This window comes from Erinaceus europaeus, chromosome 1, assembly GCF_950295315.1.
Source record: "Erinaceus europaeus chromosome 1, mEriEur2.1, whole genome shotgun sequence".
Taxonomy (NCBI): domain Eukaryota; kingdom Metazoa; phylum Chordata; class Mammalia; order Eulipotyphla; family Erinaceidae; genus Erinaceus; species Erinaceus europaeus.
The window spans coordinates 109,238,296-109,262,114 of NC_080162.1; the positions used below are offsets into that span (position 1 = coordinate 109,238,296).

Sequence of the window (23,819 nt, forward strand, 5' to 3'; positions counted from 1 at the left end):
TACTTAGCACAGACTAGTTTCAAATATAAATCTGTTCAATTTTCAGTTCTTCTGTAATGTCTGGCAAGGCATTATATGAATTTGAGATATAAATATGTATAAACTAAATTTAAACTAGACTCAAGTAAAAATATTTAAGACTTATTTATTAATGAGAGAGAGGTGAGCAGAGACAAAGAACCAGAGCATCTCTATGGCACATGTGAGGCCAGACCTCTCGGGTCTCGTGTAGGAAGCCAGTGCTCTATCCACTTCACCACACCACTCACAGTTTTAATGGAGTCTGCAACAATCAAATGAATCATAGCCAAACTTTTGTTCTTAACTGATTACTTATCTACTGAATGTTGATTTTTTTTTTTTAAGGACAGTATTAGAATTTTAAATGGGTTTGGTGGGTGTGAATGGCTGCAATAAATGGAAAACGAGGAGTGAGTAGAGTATCAGAATGCCAGGAACTCTTGTGTTTGGCTTAAAGTTTGGCTTAAGGACTTCTTGTGTTCAGCTTAAAGTTTGGCTTAAGTTTCTATAGCTTTGCTCATGCTCTGAAACCAAAAACGATCTCAGTGTTTAAAACTGTCACTTCTAAGGACAGCCCCTTCTGAGACACAAACCCCAGTCTAATTCCTGGAAGCTGAATTGAAGTAGAGAATAATTCTCCAACACAACATTAAAAGAACAGTATTACTATGGGGGCCAGGCAGTGGTGTACCTAGCTGATCACACATATTACTGTGTGCAAGGACCTGGGTTTAATTCCCCACCTTCGGGGGGGGGGGGGATGCTTCTGTTTCTTTCCTTCTTTTTTTTTTTTTAAAGATTTTTAAAAATATTTATCACCTTTTTTGTTGCCCTTGTTGTTTTTTACTATTGTAGTTGTTGTTGTTGTTGATGATGATGTCGTCGTTGATAGGACAGAGAGAAATGGAAAGAGGATGGGAAGACAGAGGGAGAGAGAAAGAGAGACACCTGCAGACCTGCTTCACCACCTGTGAAGCAACTCTCCTGCAGGTGGGGAGCTGGGAGCTCAAACCAGGATCCTTACGCAGGTTCTTGTGCTTTGCGCCACCGCACCCAACTCCCTCTCTTTCCTTCTTTATTGCACTTCTTCTCAATTTCTCTCTGCTTTATCAAATAAAATAGAAAGGATAAATACATAAATAAAGTCCGCTGGAAGTGGTGAATTCATAGTGCTAACATCCAGCCCCAGCAATAACCCTGGTGGCAATTAAAAAAAAAATAAATAAATACTTTTCTGATTCTCCTTATTTTTTTTAGGCCTCTTTGATAGCCCACCAGGGTCAGATGATGCAAAACTCATTGATATATTTTATCCTGGAGATCAGCAGTCGGTGACATTTGGAACTAAGTCGAGAGTGGGGATGGGGGGCATGGAAGCCAAGGTAAGAATCTGTGACACTACTGCCTGTAATTATTACATAGGGTTGTCAAAAAATTCATGGTGCATTTTTTGCATAGAAAATACATCATGGGAGTCAGGCAGTAGTGCAGAGGGTTAAGCGCAGGTGGCACAAAGTGCAAGGACTGGTGTAAGAAACCCGGTTCGATTCCCCCGGCTCCTCACCTGCGGGGGAATCGCTTCACAAGCAGTGAAGCAGGTCTGCAGCTATCTGTCTTTCTCTCCCCCTCTCTGTCTTTCCCTCCTCTCTCCATTTCTCTCTGTCCTATCCAACAACAATGACATCAGTAACAACAATAATAACTACAACAACAATAAAACAACAAGGGCAACAAATAAATATTTTTTAAAGGGCAATAAATAAATAAATATTTTAAAAAGAAAATACATCATGACTTTTCCAGTGACCCAATAAAGCCAATATTATAATAAAGACAATATTTTGTGATTTTTTTTTTTACTATGGTAACTGGGTGCTATATGGTTTAGATACTAGCACATACACACTTTTGGGTGTTGTGTGGTTTCAGATACTAAGCACATACACACTTACATGTGTACAGAACTAAGCACAAACTTAGTGCTTACTTTGTCTCCATATTTAGTCATTCCTGTAAGTTTGTTCTTTTTACTAGTACTACATAGAGTAGCGTGTGTTTGTGTTATACGCCCTCCTTAGGAGCAGAGCCTATATGTTTTTCATAATTTTTTTCCATAATTTTATGTAAGTCTTTTAAAGTTGTCAGCTTAAATATTTCTGGATGAAATCTTTCAAAATATCTTCTGCTTCACTAATTATTTTAAGAAATAATGCTTTCAAGCTATAGCATTATACATACCAATGGCAGAAAATAGGACAAGAATCCCATTTACAGGGGGATGGGCGGTGACATACCTCATGAAGCGCACACACTATGGTGTGCAAGGACACAGTTTTGAGCCCCTGGCCCCCACCTGCAGGGGGGAAGCTTCATGACTGGGGAAGCAGGGCTGCAGGTATCTCTCTCTTTCCCTCTCTCTATCTCAATTTCTCCCTGTCAATTTCTCCCTATCCAGTAATAATTAAATAAGTATCCTATTTGCAAAAGCTCAAAGTATTCAGAATTGAACTCTACTCAAACCAGGCTGTGCACTGATATAGTTCTACATTGAGACACAATAAACCCAGTGTCTAATTTATTCTGAGTACTAGTACTGGAGAGTCTTGGAGAGAGAACATCTTGAGCACAAAGGGTAGATGGGCTCATCTTTGGTCGGCACTGGCCAAAGTGGGGCTGGAAAGTGCATGGTCTGCAAGTATGTGTTCAGAGCTCCAGAGCTGTTGCAAACATTCCTGTGTGTACTTACACTGCTCGGTACCATGTGTGTTTTGCAGCTTTTTGCAAGGTAAAAGAGGTTATTAGACCCTGCCAAGATCTGAATTGCATCTTTGGACTTAACCTTTTCCATTAGGTGAAAGCGGCCCTCTGGGCTCTGCAAGGTGGCACTTCTGTAGTTATTGCCAATGGAACCCACCCAAAGGTGTCTGGGCATGTCATCACAGACATTGTAGAGGGAAAGAAAGTCGGCACCTTCTTTTCGGAAGTAAAGCCTGCAGGTACGTAAGTGTTCATAGAGCCCTTCAGATGGGACTGAGGACTGAATTCTTACTCTGGGAATCTAAGTGACTAGATTCATATACTAATACTATCAAACTGGGTATTGGTTACTGTTTGCAGAATTGGGTTTTGCCCTGCTTTTGTAAAGTTCTGTCTAAGTTGTCTTAGTAGACGACCTATTTTCTCCAGTATCAAAAAACTAAAGAATACAATCATCAGTTGTCTTAAGAAGCTTGTGATTAACCCATGTTGAATGCCAGGTAGTAACAAGCACGGGAACACAGAGGAGTACTAACAGGGCTCATGACAAATTTGTACAGGACAAATGTAGAGCATCTTGCTGTATCTGTATTGCAAACCAAACCAGGGGACCAGGCAGTGGCACACCTGGTTAAGTGCTCACATGACAATACGCAAGGACGTAGGTTCAAGCCCCTGGTCCCCACCTGCAGGAGAAAAGCTTCGTGAGTGGTGAAGCAGGGCTGCAGGTATCTCTCTGTCTCTCTCCTTTTCTGTCTCCCCTCCCCTCTCAAATTCTCTCTGCCTTTATCCAATAGTAAATAAATATATAAGTTTAAAAGAAGAAGGAGAAACAACTACTAAACCAGGGGCCAGGTGGTGGTGTACCCGCTTAAGCCCACCTCGTACTATGCAGAAGGGCCTGCACAAGGACCTGGGTTCAAGCCCCAGATTCCCCACCTGCATCAGGATGTTTCATGAGTGGTGAAGCAGGCCTGGAGGTGTCTTATATCTTTCTCTCCCTCTCTGTCTCCCTTTTCCCTCTCAATTTCTCTTTGTCCTATCAAATAGAAAAAAAAAAAAAATGGCCTCTGGGCACAGTGCATTCACAGTGCCACACCAAGCCCTAGAGATAACCCTGGAAGCAAATTAAAAAAAGAAAGAAAGAAACCACGAAACCAATAAAAGGGCAAAAGAATATGCATGCCAGATGAGCTGAGGCATGACCACAAAAGCTTGCTTGTATTTGTCTCCTATATGTCTTCTAAAGTCCTTTTCCATTTCCACTTGGCTTACTTTTCCTAAGTGTTTGCCGATAAGACAGTTCTGTCTCACCTCTGTGAGCACTGTATCTAATGCACATGCCATTCTTGTGCTGCCTTGTGTCTCTAGTGCGGGGATTAAGCTGACCATTACCTGACGTTTGTGAATGTGCTTGCAGGCCCTACTGTGGAGCAGCAGGGAGAAATGGCTCGATCTGGAGGAAGGGCATTGGCCACATTGGAACCTGAGCAGGTAGCAGTCTTAGGTGATAGTTTTGCTAGCTTTGTTATTGTTGTTGTTTGTTTTTGTGTTGCCAGAATCTCTAGTGTACATGATTCCTCTGCCCCTGGTGGACTCTTTCTTTCCTTTTTAATTTCATTTAGAAAAAAAGAGAGGGAACAACAGCGAGAAAAATACACCATAGCTCTGCTTCACTGTTCACGGAGCTTCATTTGGTGCCAAGCATCCCTGGGGGCTCAAACCCAAATCCTCATGCAAAGCTAAGTGCACTCATTTGGGTGAGCTCTCCTGGCCCCTAATAGGTTTTCATTTTTTTTTTTAATACTTAGAAAGTATTTAAAAAAAAAAAGTACTTAGAAAGTACTTAGAAAAATACTAATCATAAAAAGAACTTAGCAAGTACTTAGAAAAATACTAATCATAAAAAGAACTTTTAAAAAATATCTTTTTTAGAGGACTGGGCAGTAGCACACCCAGTTGAGTGCACACATTGCCATGTGTGAGGACTTGGGCTCAAGCCCCTGCTTCCCACCACAGAGGGAAGCTTCATAAGTGGTGAAGCAGGTCTGTAGGTATCTTTCTTTCTCTCTTTCTCCCTCTCTACTTCCCCTCCCCTCAATTTCTCTGTGTCTTATCAAAGAAAATAGGAAAAAAAGGGTGTGTGTTTGGGGTGGGGAGCAATGGCAGTGAATTCTTAATACAGGCAATGAGCCTCCACAATAACCCTGGTGGGAAAGGAAGGAAGGAAGAAAAAATAGGAAGAGACTTATCTTCTTTCTCCTTGTTTTGTTTTATTTTATTATTATTATTTTTTTTACCAGACTCTGCTCATTTCTGGCTATGGTGGTGTAGGGAATTGATCCTGGGACTTTGGAGCCTTGAGCATGAAAGTCTCTTTGTGTAACTATTATGCTATCTCCCCCACCCCTCTGTGTGCTTTTAGCAATGACTTTTATTGCCTCCCATGAAAGTTGAGGCTCTTTTGAAGCAGGCTTGTGTTGTTAAAAGTTAATGGTTATCAGACCTCACCTTCTGTGCTCTTTGGAGATTATTGGTTCATATTCCCAGAGGGGTAAAGAATAGGAAACCTTCCAATGGAGGGGATGGGATATATCACGCTGGTGATGGGAATTGTGTGAATTGTACCCCTCTTATCCCACAGTCTTGTTGATCAGTATAAAATCATCAATAACAAATAAGTAAATACATAAATAAGTAAATAAAAAGTAGTTGAAAAATAAGAAAGCATGAAGCAGAACTTGGACTAGGTTTGGCGTATTGCACCAAAATAAAAGACTAGGGGGTTGGGGGTTCAGGTCCTGGAACATGATGGCAAAGGAGGACCTAGAAGGAGTTTAATTGTTATGTGAAAAATTGAGAAATGTTACACATGTACAAACCATTGTATTTTACTGTCAACTAAAAACTATTAATCCCCCTAATTAAAAAATAGTTAATAGTTATGCAAAGAGACTGTAGTGCCTAAGGCTCCATAGTCTCAGGTTCAATCCCCTACACCACCATAAACCAGAACTGAGCATTGCTCTGGATTAAAAAAAAAAAAAAAAAAAAAAAAAAAAGCTATCAGCCCCCCAAAAGAAATAAACTAGAAAGTTTTGGGATCTCCTTTCATCCCACCTCACACCACCCTTGTCTTTCTTCTTTCACTCAATGATATTACTTAAATTCTACGACTCTACCATTTCTCTATCTGTAAGATAACAGTTGCATAGTGCTAGGTCTCTGGCTTCACTTCAAGGTATTACAGTCTTTCTTATTTATTTATTTATTTATTTATTTATTTATTTATTTATTTATTTTAAAAAGGAGATATTAACAAAACCATAAGATAAGAGGGATACAACTCCACACAGTTCCCACCACCTGATCTCCGTATCCCATCCCCTTCCCTGATAGCTTTCCTATTCTTTATCCCTCTGGGAGTATGGACCCAAGGTAATTGTGGGATGCAGAAGTTGGAAGGTCTGGCTTCTGTAATTGCTTCCCCGCTGAGCATGGGTGTTGACAGGCCGATCCTGTCTCTCTTATTCCCTAGTAGGGTGGGGCTCTAGGGAAGTGGAGCTCCAGGACAATCTTAGGAGTCTTTGATCTTTACCTTCTACTGAAGCAATTATTTCTTCTATCTTCTTTGATTTGAAATGGTACACTAGACTGAATTTATTAAATAAGTAATTGTCCAAAAGGAAAGTGAGTTGAAATAGACAACAACAACAACCACAACTATGTGGGCAGTGAACTGTACAGCGACATGATACATGTGAAGCCTCTTCCTTCTGACAGATAAGACATCGTATCATGTCCCTCCCACCACAACTGGGTTGTGGTCTGCTAATCACAGTCAGAAGTGTGGAAGGAAAAATACAAGCAGTAAGGGATGAGGAAGAGGAGGGGAGATTAGCAGTGAGGAAGGAACAGAAAACGAGGGCAAGTAAACTGTAAGTAATAAGATCTCAGAGGCCGTTTAGATGAGGAGCAAGGACAGACATACTCAGTCTAGGTTGGTTTACAAGTGCAATTTGCATGCTTCCAGGAGTGTCATATCCCTTTGCTTTTTGTTTTTCCTCTTTGTTTCTAGAGAGCAGAGATTATCCATCATCTGGCTGATCTGCTGACGGACCAGCGTGATGAGATCCTGTTAGCCAACAAAAAAGATTTGGAGGAGGCAGAAGGTAAAGGTCAGGCAATTCACAATCAATATTATGGAGAATTTTGCTGTTTTTTTTTTTCTTTCTCTTTTTATTGTATTCCCAATGTTTGTGTCATAGTCTTCCTAACAACTTTTTTTTTAAAGATTTTATTTATTTATTAATGAGAAGGATAGGAGAGAGAGAGAAAGAACCAGACATCACTCTGGTACATATGCTGCCAGGGATTGAACTTAATTTCTCATGCTTGAGAGTCCAGTGCCTTAGCCACTGCGCCACCTCCTGGACCACAACTTTTTTTTTTTAATTATTCTATACATTATTTTCATTGAAGGTAGATAGGTAGCTAATATTCACTGGGCTTTTTACAAACTCTGTTTACAGCTTTTGCTCTTTTTTTCTCTTAAAAAGAGATCTATCTTTTTTTTCAGATATTTATTTCCTTTTGTTGCCCTTGTTGTAGTTATTATTGTTGTTGTTATTAGTGTCGTTGTTGTTGGATAGAACAGAGAGAAATGGAGAGAGGAGGGGAAGACAGAGGGGGGAGAGAAAGACAGACACCTGCAGACCTGCTTCACTGCCTGTGAAGCGACTCCCCTGCAGGTGTGGAGCCACTGCGCTACCTCCCAACTCCCCAGCTTTTGCTCTTTTTACCACATAGTCTAGTGCAAGGCTACAAAAGAGCTTTTTTTCACCCCCCTCCAACCCCAGATAATGCAGATCATAGGCCATAGTCCCAATGGCAGTTTCAAGACAAACAGGAGAAAGACTGTGGACCCCATTGCTCTTCTTTTTAATTATTTGCTGCCAGAACTATGCTGGGACTTTGTGCCTGCAAGACTCTACTACTCCTGGCAGGTATGTTTGTTTGTTGGTGTGTGTGTGTGTGTGTGTGTGTGTGTGTGTGTGTGTGTGTGTGTGTGTGTGTGTGTGTTTTTTCAAATAGCAGGGGAGACAGGAAGAGAAGAAGAAACCCTGTAGCACTACTTCACCACCTGTGAAGTGTCTCCTTTGTTCCTATGAAGGTAACTGGGGACTTGAACCCAGGTCCCTATGCAGGATAAAGTGTCTACTCTACCAGGTAAGCCGTCTCTGTGCCCCAGGACTTCATTGCCTTAGACATTCAGCTAGTGGCAGCCCACGCCTACTGGGATTTTTGTGTTGCAGATCCACCTTTACAGATCCACTCTCTCTGTGCCTTAGCAACTTGGTACCTGAGAGGAAGCTCCTTTATTATCCCTATCATACAGAGGAGAGAACTGGAACACAGAAAAACAACCAGTGCCTGAAACCTCATGGCTACTGACAGATCTGGTATTCAGTCCCAGACGGGCCAGCTACATACACAGTAGCTGTAGAAATAGCATGTGCTGCTCAGCCAGTGTGTTGTCTGCTGAGTGTTAGCAGCAGGTACCATCCCTTTAAGTGTTCATGATAGAGTGGGATGGCTGACCTGACGGCACTGACAGCTGCCTGTGAGAAATGGGAGAGGCCCTCATTCTTTCTCTCACTTGCCTAATTCTCTGCGTTTTCTTTTTAAATATATTTTTAATATTTATTTTATTCATTCCCTTTTGTTGCCCTTATTTTATTGTTGTAGTTGTTGTTGTTATTGATGTCGTTGTTGTTGGATAGGACAGAGAAAAATGGAGAGAGATGGGGAAGACAGAGAGGGGGAGAGAAAAATAGACACCTGTAGACCTACTTCACCACTTGTGAAGTGACTCCCCTGCAGGTGGGGAGCCAGGGCCTCAAACGGGGATCCTTACACAGGTCCTTCTGCTTTGGGCCACATGCGCTTAACCCGCTGCACTACCGCCCGACTCCCTCTCTGTGTTTTCTTTTTAATTTTTATTTAGTTATTATTGAATAGAGACAGAGAAATTGAGAGGGGAGAGAGGCAGAGACAGTGGTCCAGGAAATGGCACAGTGGATAAAGCACTGGACTCAAGCATGAGGTCCCAAGTTCAATCCCTAGCAACACGTGTACCAGAGTGATGTTGTCTGGTTCCTTCTCTCTCTTTTCCTTTCTCATTAATAAATAAAATAAAATAGTTTTAAAGGGGGGCAGAGAGACAGCTGTAGCTCTACCTCAAAGCTTGTGAAGCTCCCCCTACCCGCCCCTGCAAGTGGGGGCCAGGAGCTTGAACCCGCGTCCTTGTGCCTTCCAGTGTCCTTCCATTTTTTATTTTATTTATTTTGGATAGAGAAAGAAATTGAGAGGGAAGGGAGGCAATGGGGAGAGAGCAGAGACACCTGGAGTACAGCTTTATCTCTTGTGAAGCTTCCCATCTACAGGTGGGGATCAAGGTCTTTAACCCAGGGCATTGCACATTATAACATGTGCACTCTACCAGGTATGCCACCTACTGACCCTGCCAATAGTTTTTTGTTTGTTTGTTTAATGTTGAAAAAAAAAGATTTATTTGGTGGGACTAGCCCCCACCATACTGACGGCTGCTTCAGCATTGTGTTGTCGTTCCCTCTCTCCTCTGTCTCTTCATCTGTGTCTCTGTCTTTCCATCTGGAAAAGTAGGCCCGCCACAGTGAGGCCCTGGAGATGATTCTGTTGTTTGTTTTATCTAATATCCTTTTTTCTTTTTAAATTTTATTTATTTATTTTTTTTTTTTGCCATTTATTGGATAGTAGAGACAGAGAGAAATTGAGAGGGAAGGGGGAGAGAGACACCTGCAGCCCTGTTTCACCACTTGTGAAGCTTTCCCCCTGCAGGTGGGGACCAGGGGCTCAAACCCAGGTCCTTGCTCCGAGTAATATGTGCACTCAACCAAGTGCACCAGCCACCTGGCCCCTTCTTTTAATAGTTTTTTTAAGTGTCTTAAATTAAGCATCCAAATTCCAGTCAAAGAAGCTTCGTGGCTCGCCACTAACATTACTTTCTTACCTTCAAATATATTTTTTAAAATATTTATTTATTTATTTCCTTTTGTTGCCCTTGTTATTTCATTGTTGTAGCTATTATTGTTGATGTCGTTGTTGTTGGATAGGACAGAGAGAAATGGAGGAGGGGAGACAGAGGGGGGAGAGAATGATAGACACCTGCAGACCTGCTTCACCGCCTGAAGCGACTCCCCTGCAGGTGGGGAGCTGGGGGCTCGAACTGGGATCCTTATGATGGTCCTTTCGCTTTGCGTCACATGTGCTTAACCCGCTGCACTACCACCTGACTCCCACCTTCAAATATTTTTAAGTCACTTCTTGGGAACTTCCTTTAGAGGTTTCAAGTTTAAAATATTGAGAGGTTAAAGACATCTCTAGAAATGGAAGAAAATGAATATAAATATATACATATATTCATGCTCTAACAGTTATCATAAGAAGATGTTTCAGGGAGTTGGGCTGTAGCGCAGCGGGTTAAGCGCAGGTGGCGCAAAGCACAAGGACCGGCATAAGGATCCCGGTTTGAACCCCGGCTCCCCACCTGCAGGGGAGTCGCTTCACAGGCGGTGAAGCAGGTCTGCAGGTGTCTATCTTTCTCTCCTCCTCTCTGTCTTCCCCTCCTCTCTCCATTTCTCTCTGTCCTATCCAACAACAACAAGGGTAACAAAAGGGAATAAATAAATAAAATAAATATTAAAAAAAAAAAGAAGATGTTTCAAAAGTAACAGACAACTCTATAGGTAACACTTTTTAGAGCAGGATTACCACACTCAAAAAGGTATCTAATAACATAGGTGTGAGTACAATTAACTGTCAGCTCAGTGGAATGCTTAATAGTAACTGGAAAATTTCTTTGTAGCATAGAAAATGTACATGTTCGCTTTACAGGCGGTGAAGAAGGTCTGCAGGTATCTATCTTTCTCTCCTCTCTGTCTTCCCCTCCTCTCTACATTTCTCTCTGTCCTATCTAATGACGACAACAATAATAACTACTACAACAACAACAAAAAAAGATAACAAGGGCAGAAAAAGGGAAAATAAATATTTAAAAAAGAATATATACTTGTGTTATGGGGTCACAAACTAGACTAGCATGGGGTTAAGGAATAGAATGTGACATTTAATATGTGCTATAACTATAAACGTAATTTTTAGCACATGAAGAAAATGAATTGATGGAATTGGTTGGGAAAATATTGAGTTAAGTTTTTCCTAATGCAAGATTGCTTTCTCTCCTCCAAAACAGAGCTTTTTAGAGTAGGAGGAGAGGGAACACCAGAGTAACTACTCTAGCACCCATGGAGCTCTCCTGGTGCTGTCCTGGGTGCGCTTATGTGGGGTTAGGGACCTATCCCAGGGCCTAGAGCACAGTGAGGCTTAACAGTCTTGGGTGGGAGAGATAGCATAATAATTGCGCAAAAAGACTTTCATGCCTGCAAGCCTGAGACTCCAAAGGACCAGGTTCAGTCTTGTCTCATAACCCCCCACCCCACTGTACCCCACCCCAGAATAAGCCAGAGCTGAGCAATGCTCTGGTTTACAAAAAAAAAAAAAAAAAAGGATTGGGGGGGGGGGCTTACACCCTACCCTCTGAGCCACTTTCTAGACCTAGTAATCTTATTATTATATTTTTGGAGGTGTGGCTACCAGAAAGAAAGGGAAATTTGGGGGGCTGGGTGGTGGTGCACCTGGATGAGTACACAAGAACCCAGGTTTGAGCCCCTAGTCTCTACCTGCAGAGGGAAAGCTTTGCGAGTGGTGAAGCGGGGCTGCAGGTGTGTCTCTCTTTCTCTTCCCTTTTCTATCTCCCCCTCCTCTCTCAAGTTCTCTCTTTCCTATCTAATAAAACAATTAGGGAGGAGAAAAAAAAAAGAAGTTAGTCTTTGCTTTACTTTTTAAAAATTAACCCTTGTATCCTCGTCTTCACAAGACCCCCCTGAGCTAGATGTGATTTCACAGGTTCAGTAAGACAACAGTTGCTCACCGCATGATTGTGTGTTCTCTTACTTCTTCAGGGAGACTTGCAGCACCTCTATTGAAACGTTTGAGTCTTTCCACATCTAAGCTGAACAGCTTGGCCATCGGCCTGCGGCAGATTGCAGCCTCCTCACAGGAGAGTGTGGGCCGTGTTCTGCGCCGGACCCGGATTGCCAATAACTTGGAATTAGAGCAAGTGACAGTCCCAATTGGTGTTCTGCTGGTCATCTTTGAATCTCGCCCTGACTGCCTCCCCCAGGTGATTCATGCCTGCCCTGGGGTTGAATAGTTAGAAGAAGACTTATCTTTTCAGGACTAGAGATAAATTTCCCAAAGATAACTTTCTTCTTTTGTTTGTTTGTTTGTTTGGTGTTTTTTTTTTCCAGTCTTCTTTTATCTTTATTTTTCTCCAAAGAAATAAATCTTAAGATACTTAGGTTTCTCTTAAAAAGATGTATGTTACTGATTCTTCCAGTGATTCTAAAATAGGTATTTATGAGTATTTTACTGTTTTGTTTTATTATCTTTATTTATTGGCAAGAGACAGAAATTGAGAAGGAAGGGGGAGACAGATAAGATGAGAGACAGAGACACCTGCAGCACTGCTTCACCAATTGCAGAACTTTCCCCCTGCACATGGGGAACAGAGGCTAGAACTTGGATCTTTGTGCACCATAACATGTGCATTCATTCAACCAGGTGTGCCGCCACCCGGCCCCCTATTCTTGCTTATTTTACATTTGAAGAAACCATAGATGACCATGGGAGTCTAAAATTTTCCATGTGATCGGGGGTTGCACGGTAGCGCAACGGGTTAAGCACACAGGGTGTGAAGTGCAAGGACTGGTGCAAAGTTCCCAGTTCAAGCCCCCGGCTCCCCACCTGCAGGGAGGTCACTTCATGGGCGGTGAAGCAGGTTTGCAGGTGTCTGTCTTTCTCTCCCCCTCTCTGTCTCCCCTCCTCTCTCCATTTCTCTTTGACCTATCCAACAACAATAGCAATGACAACAATAATAATAATAAGGGCAACAAAATGGGAAAAATGGCCTCCAGGAGCAGTGGATTTGTAGTGTAGGCACCGAGCCCCAGCAATAACCCTGGAGGCAATAAATAAATAAATTAAATAAATAAAGTTAAATGTTCCATGTGACCCAAACCAGCTTGTTCACTAAAACGCACTGTCAGTCTGTCCACAGCCCCTCTCTGATGCTCACAGGCCTCCTCCTGGCCACACAGCTGCCTTGCAGACACATCCCAGTGAAAGCCACAGAGCTCTGATTGATCTGCTGGAGGAAATGGGTCCTGAGTCTCTACACAGGCTTCCTTGCTAGTTTTCATTCATACTGATTAACCAACTACAACTGAGTCTCTTCACTGAACTCTTGATCCTGAGTGGCATCACAACCTAAATTATGTATGCAGTCTAGAAAAAACATATATGGCTTTTTAAAAATCTTTATTTATTTATTAGATAGAGACATCCAGAAATTAAGAGGAAGAGATAGGGAGAGAGACAGAGAGATACCTGCAGCCCTACTTCACCACATGTGAAGCTCCTCTCCTGCAGGTGGGGACTGGGGGCTTGGACCCAGTGTAACAACCAGGTGCACCACCATTCATTCAGTCCCGAGATAACTTATATAACTTTTATAATGGAATCCATGAGCAAAAGCAACAAACAGAAAAGGGATTAAGAAACCATTAACCTGGATATTAGCATGTTCCGATAAAGTTTTTTATTAGTAGTAGTAATAAAGTTTCTTTTGCTATATTACAAAACTGGTGTATTTGAACTTATCCTAAGAGCTTGCAGAAAAAATAAGTTTCAGGCCTCAGATAGTCAGATAATTGTTTTGTTTTTGCCTCCAGGTTTATTGCTGGAGCTCAGTGCTAGCACTATGAATCCACTGCTCCTGGCGGCCATTTTTTTCCATTTTATTGGATAGAACAGAGACAGGTTGAGCGAGGAGAGGGAAGTAAAGAGGGAGAGAGAAAGACATCTGCAGACCTGCTTTCACTGCTTATGAAGTGTCCCAGCTGCAAGTGGGGGGCTGAGGGACACAAACCTAGGTCCTTGCACGGGTCCTTGCATTTAGTACTATATGTACTTAACTGGGTGCACCACTTCCAGCCCCCATAGTCAGCTAATTATCTTTGCTCTGAATATCTCTCCTCCTGGGTGACCTCTTTTTTTTCCCCCTCCCCAAACAGGCTGATGCTCTCAGCAGTCTGTCATAGCTCTCCAGGGGCTGCCAAGAGCTCTGGCCTTCCCCAAGTTCTCAGAAGTAAGCAGTTAGAGCTTCTGGAACAGTCACAGAGCCCAGAGCAGGATATAGCCAGAGATGCTGCCCAGCCTCAGCCTGAATGAGAAGGTGCAAGCATCCAAGTCAGGCAGCAGGGCACCCTGGCCTCCACCATGGGCAAAGTTGGGGGGGGGGGGGCTATATGACCTTGACCTCTCAGTTCAGGTTACTTTAGTAATGGGGCTAAGAAAGCTTTGTCGTTTAATTCCTGAGTTATAAGTGATAAGAGTCAAGCTGCCCGGCCCTGCCACTTGCATGGTTTGTGACCATGGGGAGTCAGCAATCTGTTTAGGCTTCAGTGTAAAGTGAGGGACTAAACAGGTACATTTTAATCCATGGAATGTTGTGATGTCTATAAACAGGGCAGTCTTTATAATGTGGCTAACAGTTTTTGGTACAAAGTACTCAAGAAATACTTTACCAGCACTATTATATTTATTGCCTTTTTAAAAAATATTTACTTATTTTGGATACAGACAGAAATTAAGAGGAGAGGGAGACTTAAGACAGAGACAACTGCTTCACCACTCGTGAAGCTTTCTCCCTGCAGGTGGAAACCAGGGGCCTGAACTCCAGTCCTTGTGCATTGTAATGTGTGCACTCAACCAGGTGTGCCGCCACCTACTCCCACCCCCACCCCTTCTCCTACCCCACCCTATTTATTGCTTGCTTGCTTTTTGGTTTACTGCTCTCTTTGTTGACCTGCAGGTGGCAGCCTTGGCTATCGCCAGTGGTAATGGCTTGCTGCTCAAAGGAGGGAAGGAGGCTGCACATAGCAACCGCATTCTTCACCTCCTGACCCAGGAGGCCCTCTCCATCCATGGAGTCAAGGAGGCGGTGCAGCTGGTAGGTACCAACCCGAAAAGATGAAAATAACAGAGACCACTGAATTCATTTTATAGACGGGAGGGCAGGAAACAAACAGGCTCAGAGGTAAAGTAACTCGCCACACAGTCCTGATAGAGTTTAGATCTGGATCTAGGCCAACTCTAGACCCTTCTCTTTTTCCATTGAAGCTCAGTCACTAAATCTTACACGGGCAATTCCAAGACCTTGCCCACAGAAATGCATATATATGCATATATGAATAAACATATATAATGCTACCAGCATAACAAGATACAGACCATTTACAACACCCCAGAAAGTTCCCTTTTGCCTTTCTCATGCGCACCACTCCACCACAAGGTAAGCATTTTTATTTCTTTCACTTTTAGTCTCTTTTGTCCCTTGTTTTCCTTTTTATTTTATTGAATAGGGCAGAGAGAAATTGAGAGGAGAGGGGTGATAGAGAGGGAGAGAAAGGGGCTGGGTGGTGCCACACCTGGTTGAGTGCATGTTACAATGTGCAAGACCCCTGGTCCCCATCTGCAGGAGGAAAGTTTTGCGAGTGGTGAAGCAGTGCTACAGGTGTCTCTCTGCCTCTCTCCCTCCCTATCATCCCCTTCCTTCTCAATTGCTGCCTGTCTCTATACAATAAGTAAATAAAAATACTTTTTAAAAAATAAATTAATTTTAGAAAAAAAGAGAAAGATAGTCACCTGCAGACTTGCCCCACCACTCATGAAGCATCCCCCTGCAGGTGGGGAGTGAGTGCTTGGACCTGGGTTTTTGCACATGGTCATATGTGCACTTATCTGAGTGTACCACCTCCCACCCCCCACCCCGAACCCCAGCTCATTCTTTGACTTCATCTAATTGAAATTATACAGAATGCATGTTATTTTTTTAACTGTCTCTGTTCATCTCTTGGCAGATGCTGGGGGTCTAATCTGTGGCCTTCTTGCATGCAACTAAGTGTACTTGATGTTGTATTTCTTTGATTCATTGTGATATCCACGAGACTCACCCATGTCACTGCATCTAGCAGTTTTCTCTTATCTACCATCTAATGTTCCACATGGCAGACACAGAATTGTAGTTTATCCTTCCGTGAGCAAAGATTTGGATTGTATCCAGTTTGGATCTATACATAATGACATTGCTGTGAACATTATTGCACATGTGCATTTGTATTTTGTGAGTGGCATGACCATGTTGGGGGAAAATTTAAAAGAATCAAGAAAAGTAGCAAAATATAACTTCAGCGTCCCAACACCAGCATTTTAGTTACTCTAGTCAGCATCCCAGGGTGGAGACTATCATCAGCCTTTAGACTGTGAGTCCTCAGCAAAACCCAGCATGTGTTGCAGACTTTGACTAGAGAACCAGAGAGCAGTTGCTTTCATTTGGGATCCCCAGAGTATACTCATGATCTATATACTTCTAACTTTCATGGATGGCATTTTGCACCTATTCTAGAATTTAAAAAACTATCTGCCTTTGGGGTTGGGCAGTAACGCAGTGGGTTAAGCGCACATGGCGCCAAGCGCAAGGACTAGCATAAGGATCCCAGCTCAAGCCCCTGGCTCCCCACCTGCAGGGGAGTCGCTTCACAAGCGGTGAAGCAGGTCTGCAGATGTCTATCTTTCCTCCCCCTCTGTCTTCCCTTTCTCTTTCCATTTCTCTCTGTCCTGTCTAACAACAATGACATCAATAACAATAATAAAAATAACCACAATGATTAAAAAAAAAAACAAGGGGGAACAAAAAAGGGGGGGAAGTCTCCAGGAGCAGTAAATTTGTGGTGCAGGCACCGAGCCCCAGCAATAACTCTGGAGGCAAAAAAAAAAAAAAACTACATGTGGCTTATAATTAGTTGTGTGCTAGTCCTGTCTTCTCCTTTACTAGACTTTTTATTGGATAGAGAAAAAAATCGAGAAGGCGTGAGACAGAGAGATACCTGCAGCCCTGCTTCACCACTCCTGAAGCTTTCCCCCCCGCTGCAGGTGAGAACCAGGGGCTTGTGCCTGGTAACAGGTGTCCTCAACCAAGGGCATCACCACCTGGCTCCTTCTCTACTTGACTTTGAGGAAAGGGACCCAGTCCTTAGTTTGTAATGTCGAACATAACACTCTTTTGTCTGAATCCAGCAATCAAACCTAGGGCTTCACACTTGTAAAACATGGGCTCCACAGCTCAGCGACACCCTGAACCCTCATATGTAGTGTTTGATAAGAATTTTCTGGAAGAATGTGCAATCGTCATCATCTTCAAAAGTCATTTCATGTTGTTTTGGGACTAGGTTTTGGTTTAATTCTCAAGAGGCATAGACAGTTATCTATAGCAGGGAGACATCTGTATTTTGTGTAACCAGAAGATGTCATCTTTCTCTCTATTCTCCGCCTCTTCAGGTGAATACCCGAGAAGAAGTGGAAGACCTTTGCCGTCTAGACAAATTGATTGATCTCATCATCCCACGTGGCTCTTCCCAGCTGGTCAGAGACATCCAGAAAGCTGCTAAGGGGATTCCAGTGATGGGACACAGTGAAGGAATCTGCCACATGTATGTGGATTCGGAGGCCAGTGTTGATAAAATCACCAGACTCGGTGAGCTAGATGAAGTTTACGGTTGGGCAAAACCCTCTGTGTGTCTAGATCAAACACTTCTTCTGTTTATTTTTAGTATTAGTGATTTAATATTGATTTACACAACCACAAGACAACAGGGGTACAGCCCCACACCATTTCTACTACCAGAGTTCTGTATCCCCATTCCCTCCACTGGAAGCTACAGCAGTTGCAGATATGGGTCAACTGTTATTTATACCACTGTCTGTCTATATTTATGCATATTTGTTCATTTTTTTAAAAATTTCTTTATTGGGGAATTAATGTTTTACATTTGACAGTAAAATACAATAGTTTGTACATGCATAACATTTTTTAGTTTTCCATATAACAGTACAACCCCCTTTAGGTCCTCTGTCATCCTTCTTGGATCTGTATTCTCCCCACCCCACCCCCATCCCCCACCCCAGAGTCTTTTACTTTGGTGCAGTACGCCATTTCCAGTTCAGGTTCTACTTGTGTTTTCTCTTCTAATCTTGTTTTTCAACTTCTGCCTGAGAGTGAGATCGTCCCATATTCATCCTCATTTTTTTAAGGTCTCATCTTCTCTTCCTTTCCAAGTCATACCCACACCTATTAGTAGTATGTCCAACTGCCCCTCCCACTCCCTCCCTTTTTCTTCTTCTCTCTCTGGATCCTGATGGAGTTGGAGTTCAGAGCCCTCTGGTCATCTTCCCCCTATCATTTCTCCCCCCACTAGGAGTATGGATTAAAATTATTTTGGGGGTGCAGAAAGTAGGAGTTCAGGCTAATAGAAATAATCCTTTGTCCTTCACTTTTCAGTCAGAGACTCTAAATGTGAATACCCAGCTGCCTGTAATGCTTTGGAGACTCTGCTAATCCACCGAGATCTTCTGAGAACCCCATTATTTGACCAGATCATCGATATGCTGAGAGTGGAACAAGTAAGACAAATCTGTCAGCCTTATACTCTGCAACTTGGAGACTTAGAAGTCTGTGGGATTAGACCAAGAGCAGCTGCCATACCATCTATGGCAATTTAAGAAGCAATGTTTTTGGTCATCTGCTGTGTACTAAGTTCTGTGTTGAGTGCACAGAGGACTTGAGGCTAGAGCATACATTCATGTCTGAAACTTGCTAGCTTGGCTTGTTTATGATCTAATGATCCATAAATAGTTTCATTACAGAGCAGAATGTCTTAAGTGCTGTAAGGGTTCAAAGATAAGACAGACCATGTGGCCTTCTACTGAATTGACTACTCCTGGCAATCTTTTTTCCAGATAGCAAAGTTAGAAATTTTGCTTTGTTCTGTTCTGATTCATAACTTAAAATCAATTCTATTGGTTTTACACTTAATAAAACTTGGGCCTTCTCCTTTAGTTCTTGGTTTATATAATTTGGTTTTGAACTTACATTCTGTTTGGATTTGATTTGAAAGGACTGTGTAGAAAGAAATGTTTTCAAACCGATTATTTTTTTATCACTAGGGTTATTGCTGGGGTTTAGTTGCTTGCTCAACAAATTTCCCACTACTGGAAAATCTCCCCCCCCCCTTTATTGTATTTGATAGAACAGAAATTGAGAGGGGAAGGAAAGAGTGCTGCTTCAGCTCTGTGAAGTTTCCCCCTTGCAGATGGGAAATAGGGACTTGAACCTAGGTCCTTGTACATGGTGACATGTGCGCTTAACAGATGCAGCACCACCCGGCCCCATAACCTAAAATTTCTGTGCATTCATGCCCTCGAATTGATGTCTCTGAGATATTATCACATATCAATATTAACATGTTAAATAGTGTATATTTTGGAGTCAACTTGTTTTATGTCCTCTGACTTAACTTCTTATCATGTCATTAGGTTATAAACAACAAAAGACAGTCACTTCAGACTTAAATTTAAACTCTAGCCTACATTGTTTTATTTTATTTCATTGGTGAATTACAAAATTGCAAAATAATGGGGTAGAATCCCACACTGTTCCTACCACCAGAGTTCTGTGTCCATTCCCTCCATTGGAAACTGCAGTGATTCTCCCAAGATATGGGTTGACTTTTTTTTTTTTTTTGCCTCCAGGGTTATTGCCGGGGCTCAGTGCCTGCACCACAAATCCACTGCTCCTGGAGGCCTTTTTTTCCCCTTTTCTGTTACCTTGGTTGTTTACCATTATTGTGGTCATTATTAACGTTGTTATTGATGTCGTCGTTGTTGGATAGAACAGAGAAATGGAGAGGGGAGGGGGAGAGAAAGATAGACACCTGCAGACATGTTTCACCACCTGTGAAGTGACTCCCCTGCAGGTGGGGCAGCGGGGCTTGAACCAGGATACTTATGCCGGCCCTTGCATTTTGCGCCATGTGCGCTTAACCCACTGCATTACTGCCCGACCCTGACTATTATTTTTATAATGGTCTGTCTATCTACCTATCTTTTTATATATTTATATTATCTATACTTTTTCCCATGTTTCCTATGGTCCTGTCTTCTCTTCCATTTTAAGTCACTGCTGTACCTATTACTGCTTGCAAATGTTTTTTCCCTTTTCCCTTTTGTGTCTCTGGGTCCTGATGGAATTGGGGTTCAGAGCCCTTTTAGTCATATTTCCCTTACATTCTCCCCCTCTCTGGGAGAATTCTTTTTGGGGTTCAGAAGGTGAGAGGTCTGGCTTCTGTAATTGTTTCTCCCCTGGACATGGGCATTGGCAGGATCCACACCCACAGCCTGTTTGTCTTTCCCTAGTAGGATAGAGCTCTGGAGAGGTGAGGTTCCAAGACACATCAGTGAGGGCATCTGCCCAGGAAAGTTAGGAATGAAATTGTAGTAGGATCTGCAACTTGGTGTCTGAAAGGCATTAAGTTATGAGGTAGATCAAAATGTTTTTAAATAGGAACCAGAAAGTAGGAATAGAGTAGGTGAGAATTAGGATCTTAAGGTGGTAAGAAGCTAGGAAGTCTATTTTAGGTATGTTCCTTGGGGCCCATGATTTTAGTGATTTTTGCCTGAGCTTGGTCATTAACATGGAGGTAGGTAGACTAAAATTATTATCTGGGAAGATGGTGTCAGAGTTGAGAATAGAGCTAGAAAGCTGGATCAGGGCAGAGCATACCTCCTGAATCAGAAGAAAATATATAAATACAGTTAACTATTTACCACGTCAATCTGAGCCAGGGTCCATATCTATTTCTATTTAGAACAGGAGCCTCGGAGTGACCTCTGAGTCCCTGTCAGTCTGAGCTCTCAGTCTATCGTCATAACTGGGAACATTCTAGTCTAAATTCTAATTGCAGGTAAGTAGATATTGTCTAGGCAAAAATGAATAATCTCAAGGCTCTGTCAGGGTGGATTTTAAATTATAATGTCTAACATCATGGTGCCCTTTTAGAATTATACAAGCTAGAAAAATAGTAGAATAGTGACAGCTGGCCTGAACTGCTCTGACTGTCTCCTCCATCATTTTGCTGGAAAGGGAAGCTCCATTCATCTGATAGACACTATGTAGTCCCAGTAAGAACCTAAGAGGGGGTTGGGCAGTGGTAACCCAGGTAAGCACACATAGTACTAAATGCAAGGACCTGGGTTTAAGCACCTACTCCCCACCTGCAGCAGGAACATTTTAGGAGAAGTGAAGCAGGACTGCAGGTGTCTATCTGTCTCTCCCCCTCCTCTCTCAGTGTCTCTCTGCCCTATCCAATAAAATGGAAAAAATGGCTGCCAGGAGCAGTGGATTCATAGTGTGGCACTGAGCCCCAGTGATAACCCTGGGGCAGAATAAAATAAAATAAAATAATAATAATAATAATCAACACTTAAAAGCATTATTTTAAGTGAAAAATGTATCCTCCAAAGTAAAACATTAACTTGTTATTGTTTTAAATTGTTAATTAAAATAATTAAAAAATAAAACCACATAGGAATAGTGAGAAAACTCACTTAGGAGGGTACCTGCTTTGTAAGTTTGTGCAACTCAGTTTTGAGCTCCCTTACTCTCCACAGAGATACTATGGCACTGAAGGAAGCTTTGATGCAGGGGACTCACTCTTTCCACTTGAAAAAGTAACCCAGAGACCTTGGGAGCACTACTGCAGTCCCCGGTGGAGGAGACAGGGACACAGAACTCTGGCAGTGGGAACAGTGTGGAATTATACCCCGATTATCTCATAACCTTGTAAACCAGTGTTAAGTCACTGGTAAGATAATACGAGCAAAACAAAAGATGTCACCAAGAGCAGTGAAGTTTCAGCAGCAACAACAAAGGAGCAAATATGTAAACAGATAAATAAAATCACACGATCACTCAAATTAGGGACCTGTATATAAGCCGTGCATCAGACTGGACTGGAGAAATGCTTTCCTTTAGCCAGAAATAAAGCCTCTTTCTGATTTAAGAACAGCCTCAATGTATGTCAGCCATCCTTAGAACTGCCTGGAAATTCCTCAGATTATAAGGACTCATTCTGTGTATTTTGTGTAACCCCTTTGTAGTGTAGGAAGTAATAATTACCACGGAGCTGGGGTCCCAAAGTGATGTTTCAGTCTCTAAGAACCCAGATGAATCCCAGTCGTGGAAAACGTAGGGCCCCAGACAGGGAAACCAGAGCAAGAAACTAGGGGCAGGGAGGACAGGACAGATATTACTTATCACTTGAGTCAAGTTAGCATCACTGCTGCCCTGGAGACATCTCAGAGAATAAGGTCTAAGTGGGATTAGGCTTATTTTGGGATGGAGGCCCTCAGATCAGCATCAGCCAGAAGCAAGATTAGACGCGGAGGCCAGAATCACACTCAGAAATTTGAAAGTGGGCCCATGAGGTAATTCTGCAGGTAGAGCACACGCTTAACCATGCATGAGGCCCTGGGTGCAATCTCCAGCACCACAGAGGAGTCCCATGGACTCCACAGAGGAACTCCACAGATGGTAAGGTGGTAACGTTGATGTCTCTCTGCTTTCCCTTTCTTTCTCTCTCTGGGTCTCTCCCTGTCTCTTTCCTCTCTTCCATTCTATCTGTAAGGTATAGATGAAAAATATATATTGGAAAACAGTATAGCACACATGATGCCCTGAGTTCATTTGCTGCCACTGCATTAAAAAAAAAAAAAATCTGAAAGTAGCTATAGTTTGAGGTTTACCTCTGAGCACACTTAGAGCTTCTCCTGAATGATAGGAGACATGTATACGTGGCATCTCCCTCTTTCTGTGTGAGTGCAATGTGTAGGCTTCAAATGTCGGGAATGGGACTTTTATTTTGCTTCCAGGTTATCATTGAGCTCAATGCTAGCTCTATGAATCCACTGTTCCTGACAGCCATTTTTTCCATTTTATTCGATAGGATAGAGAGAAATTGAGCGGGGAGGGCAGATAGAGAAAGAGAGAGACAGATACCTGCTTAGTTGTTTGTGAAGCATACACCCTGCAGCTGGGGAGCTGGCTTGAACCCGGTTTCTTGCACGGGACCTTGTGCTTCATACTATGTGTGCTTAACCAAGTGTGTCATCACCTGGTCCTTGGGAATGGGATGTAAGTCAGTTTTCACTTTAGGGAAATGTCAGCGATGAAGGGCTTAGGTCAGGAGCTCTAATAAATGCCTGGTATATTCCTTAGGTTTGTAGCCTTCCTGCTTACATCAGTGCTCCAGTTTTACTGAAGGCCCATTGCTAACAAGTCAGCATTTTCAAAAGCAGAGAAATGCTGCCTCTGAAGAGAAGGCACATGGAACACAGGCTCACACTGTTTGACCTCAGAGGAAAGAATGAGTCTGCTTGTTTCTGTTACTTCTCTTATTACTCCTTTTTTATTATTATTATTATTTCCTTTTGTTGCCCTTGTTTTATTGTTGTTGTTATTGATGTCGTCATTGTTGGATAGGACAGAGAAATGGAGAGAGGAGGGGAAGACAGAGAGAAGGAGAGAAAGACAGACACCTGCAGACCTGCTTTAGCGCCTGTGAAGCGACTCCCCTACAGGTGGGGAGCTGGGGGCTCGAACCAGGGTCCTTATGCTGGTCCTTGTGCTTGGCACCACCTGTGCTTAACCTGCTGCGCTACAGTCTTGTTACTCTCTCTTGTTACTCCTGAGCAGAATTCTTCTCTGTTGCAGGTGAAAATTCATGCAGGCCCCAAGTTCGCCTCCTATCTGACCTTCAGCCCCTCTGAAGTAAAGTCCCTCCGAACCGAGTACGGGGACTTGGAAATTTGCATTGAGGTGGTAGACAGTGTCCAGGAGGCCATCGACCACATCCACAAGTACGGCAGCTCCCACACGGATGTCATCGTCACAGAGAATGGTCAGTGTCCAGATGCTTCAGGCAGAC

General features: G+C 42.7%; 1 protein-coding gene across 5 annotated transcripts in view; it reads left to right on the forward strand.

The window, feature by feature from the left end:
- Positions 1–23,819, forward strand: part of ALDH18A1 (aldehyde dehydrogenase 18 family member A1) — a 61,309-nt gene that overhangs the window by 32,451 nt on the left and 5,039 nt on the right. For 3 of the 5 annotated variants that reach the window (XM_060193115.1, XM_060193097.1, XM_060193100.1), the window contains exons 7-15: positions 1,279–1,403; positions 2,873–3,017; positions 4,199–4,272; positions 6,857–6,956; positions 11,841–12,061; positions 14,813–14,950; positions 17,338–17,533; positions 18,338–18,459; positions 23,606–23,792. In XM_060193115.1, coding sequence (XP_060049098.1) covers positions 1,279–1,403; positions 2,873–3,017; positions 4,199–4,272; positions 6,857–6,956; positions 11,841–12,061; positions 14,813–14,950; positions 17,338–17,533; positions 18,338–18,459; positions 23,606–23,792 — 1,308 coding nt within the window. The remainder of the gene's footprint in view (positions 1–1,278; positions 1,404–2,872; positions 3,018–4,198; positions 4,273–6,856; positions 6,957–11,840; positions 12,062–14,812; positions 14,951–17,337; positions 17,534–18,337; positions 18,460–23,605; positions 23,793–23,819) is intronic. The other 2 variants (XM_007533392.3, XM_007533393.3) reach the window with 1 other exon arrangement.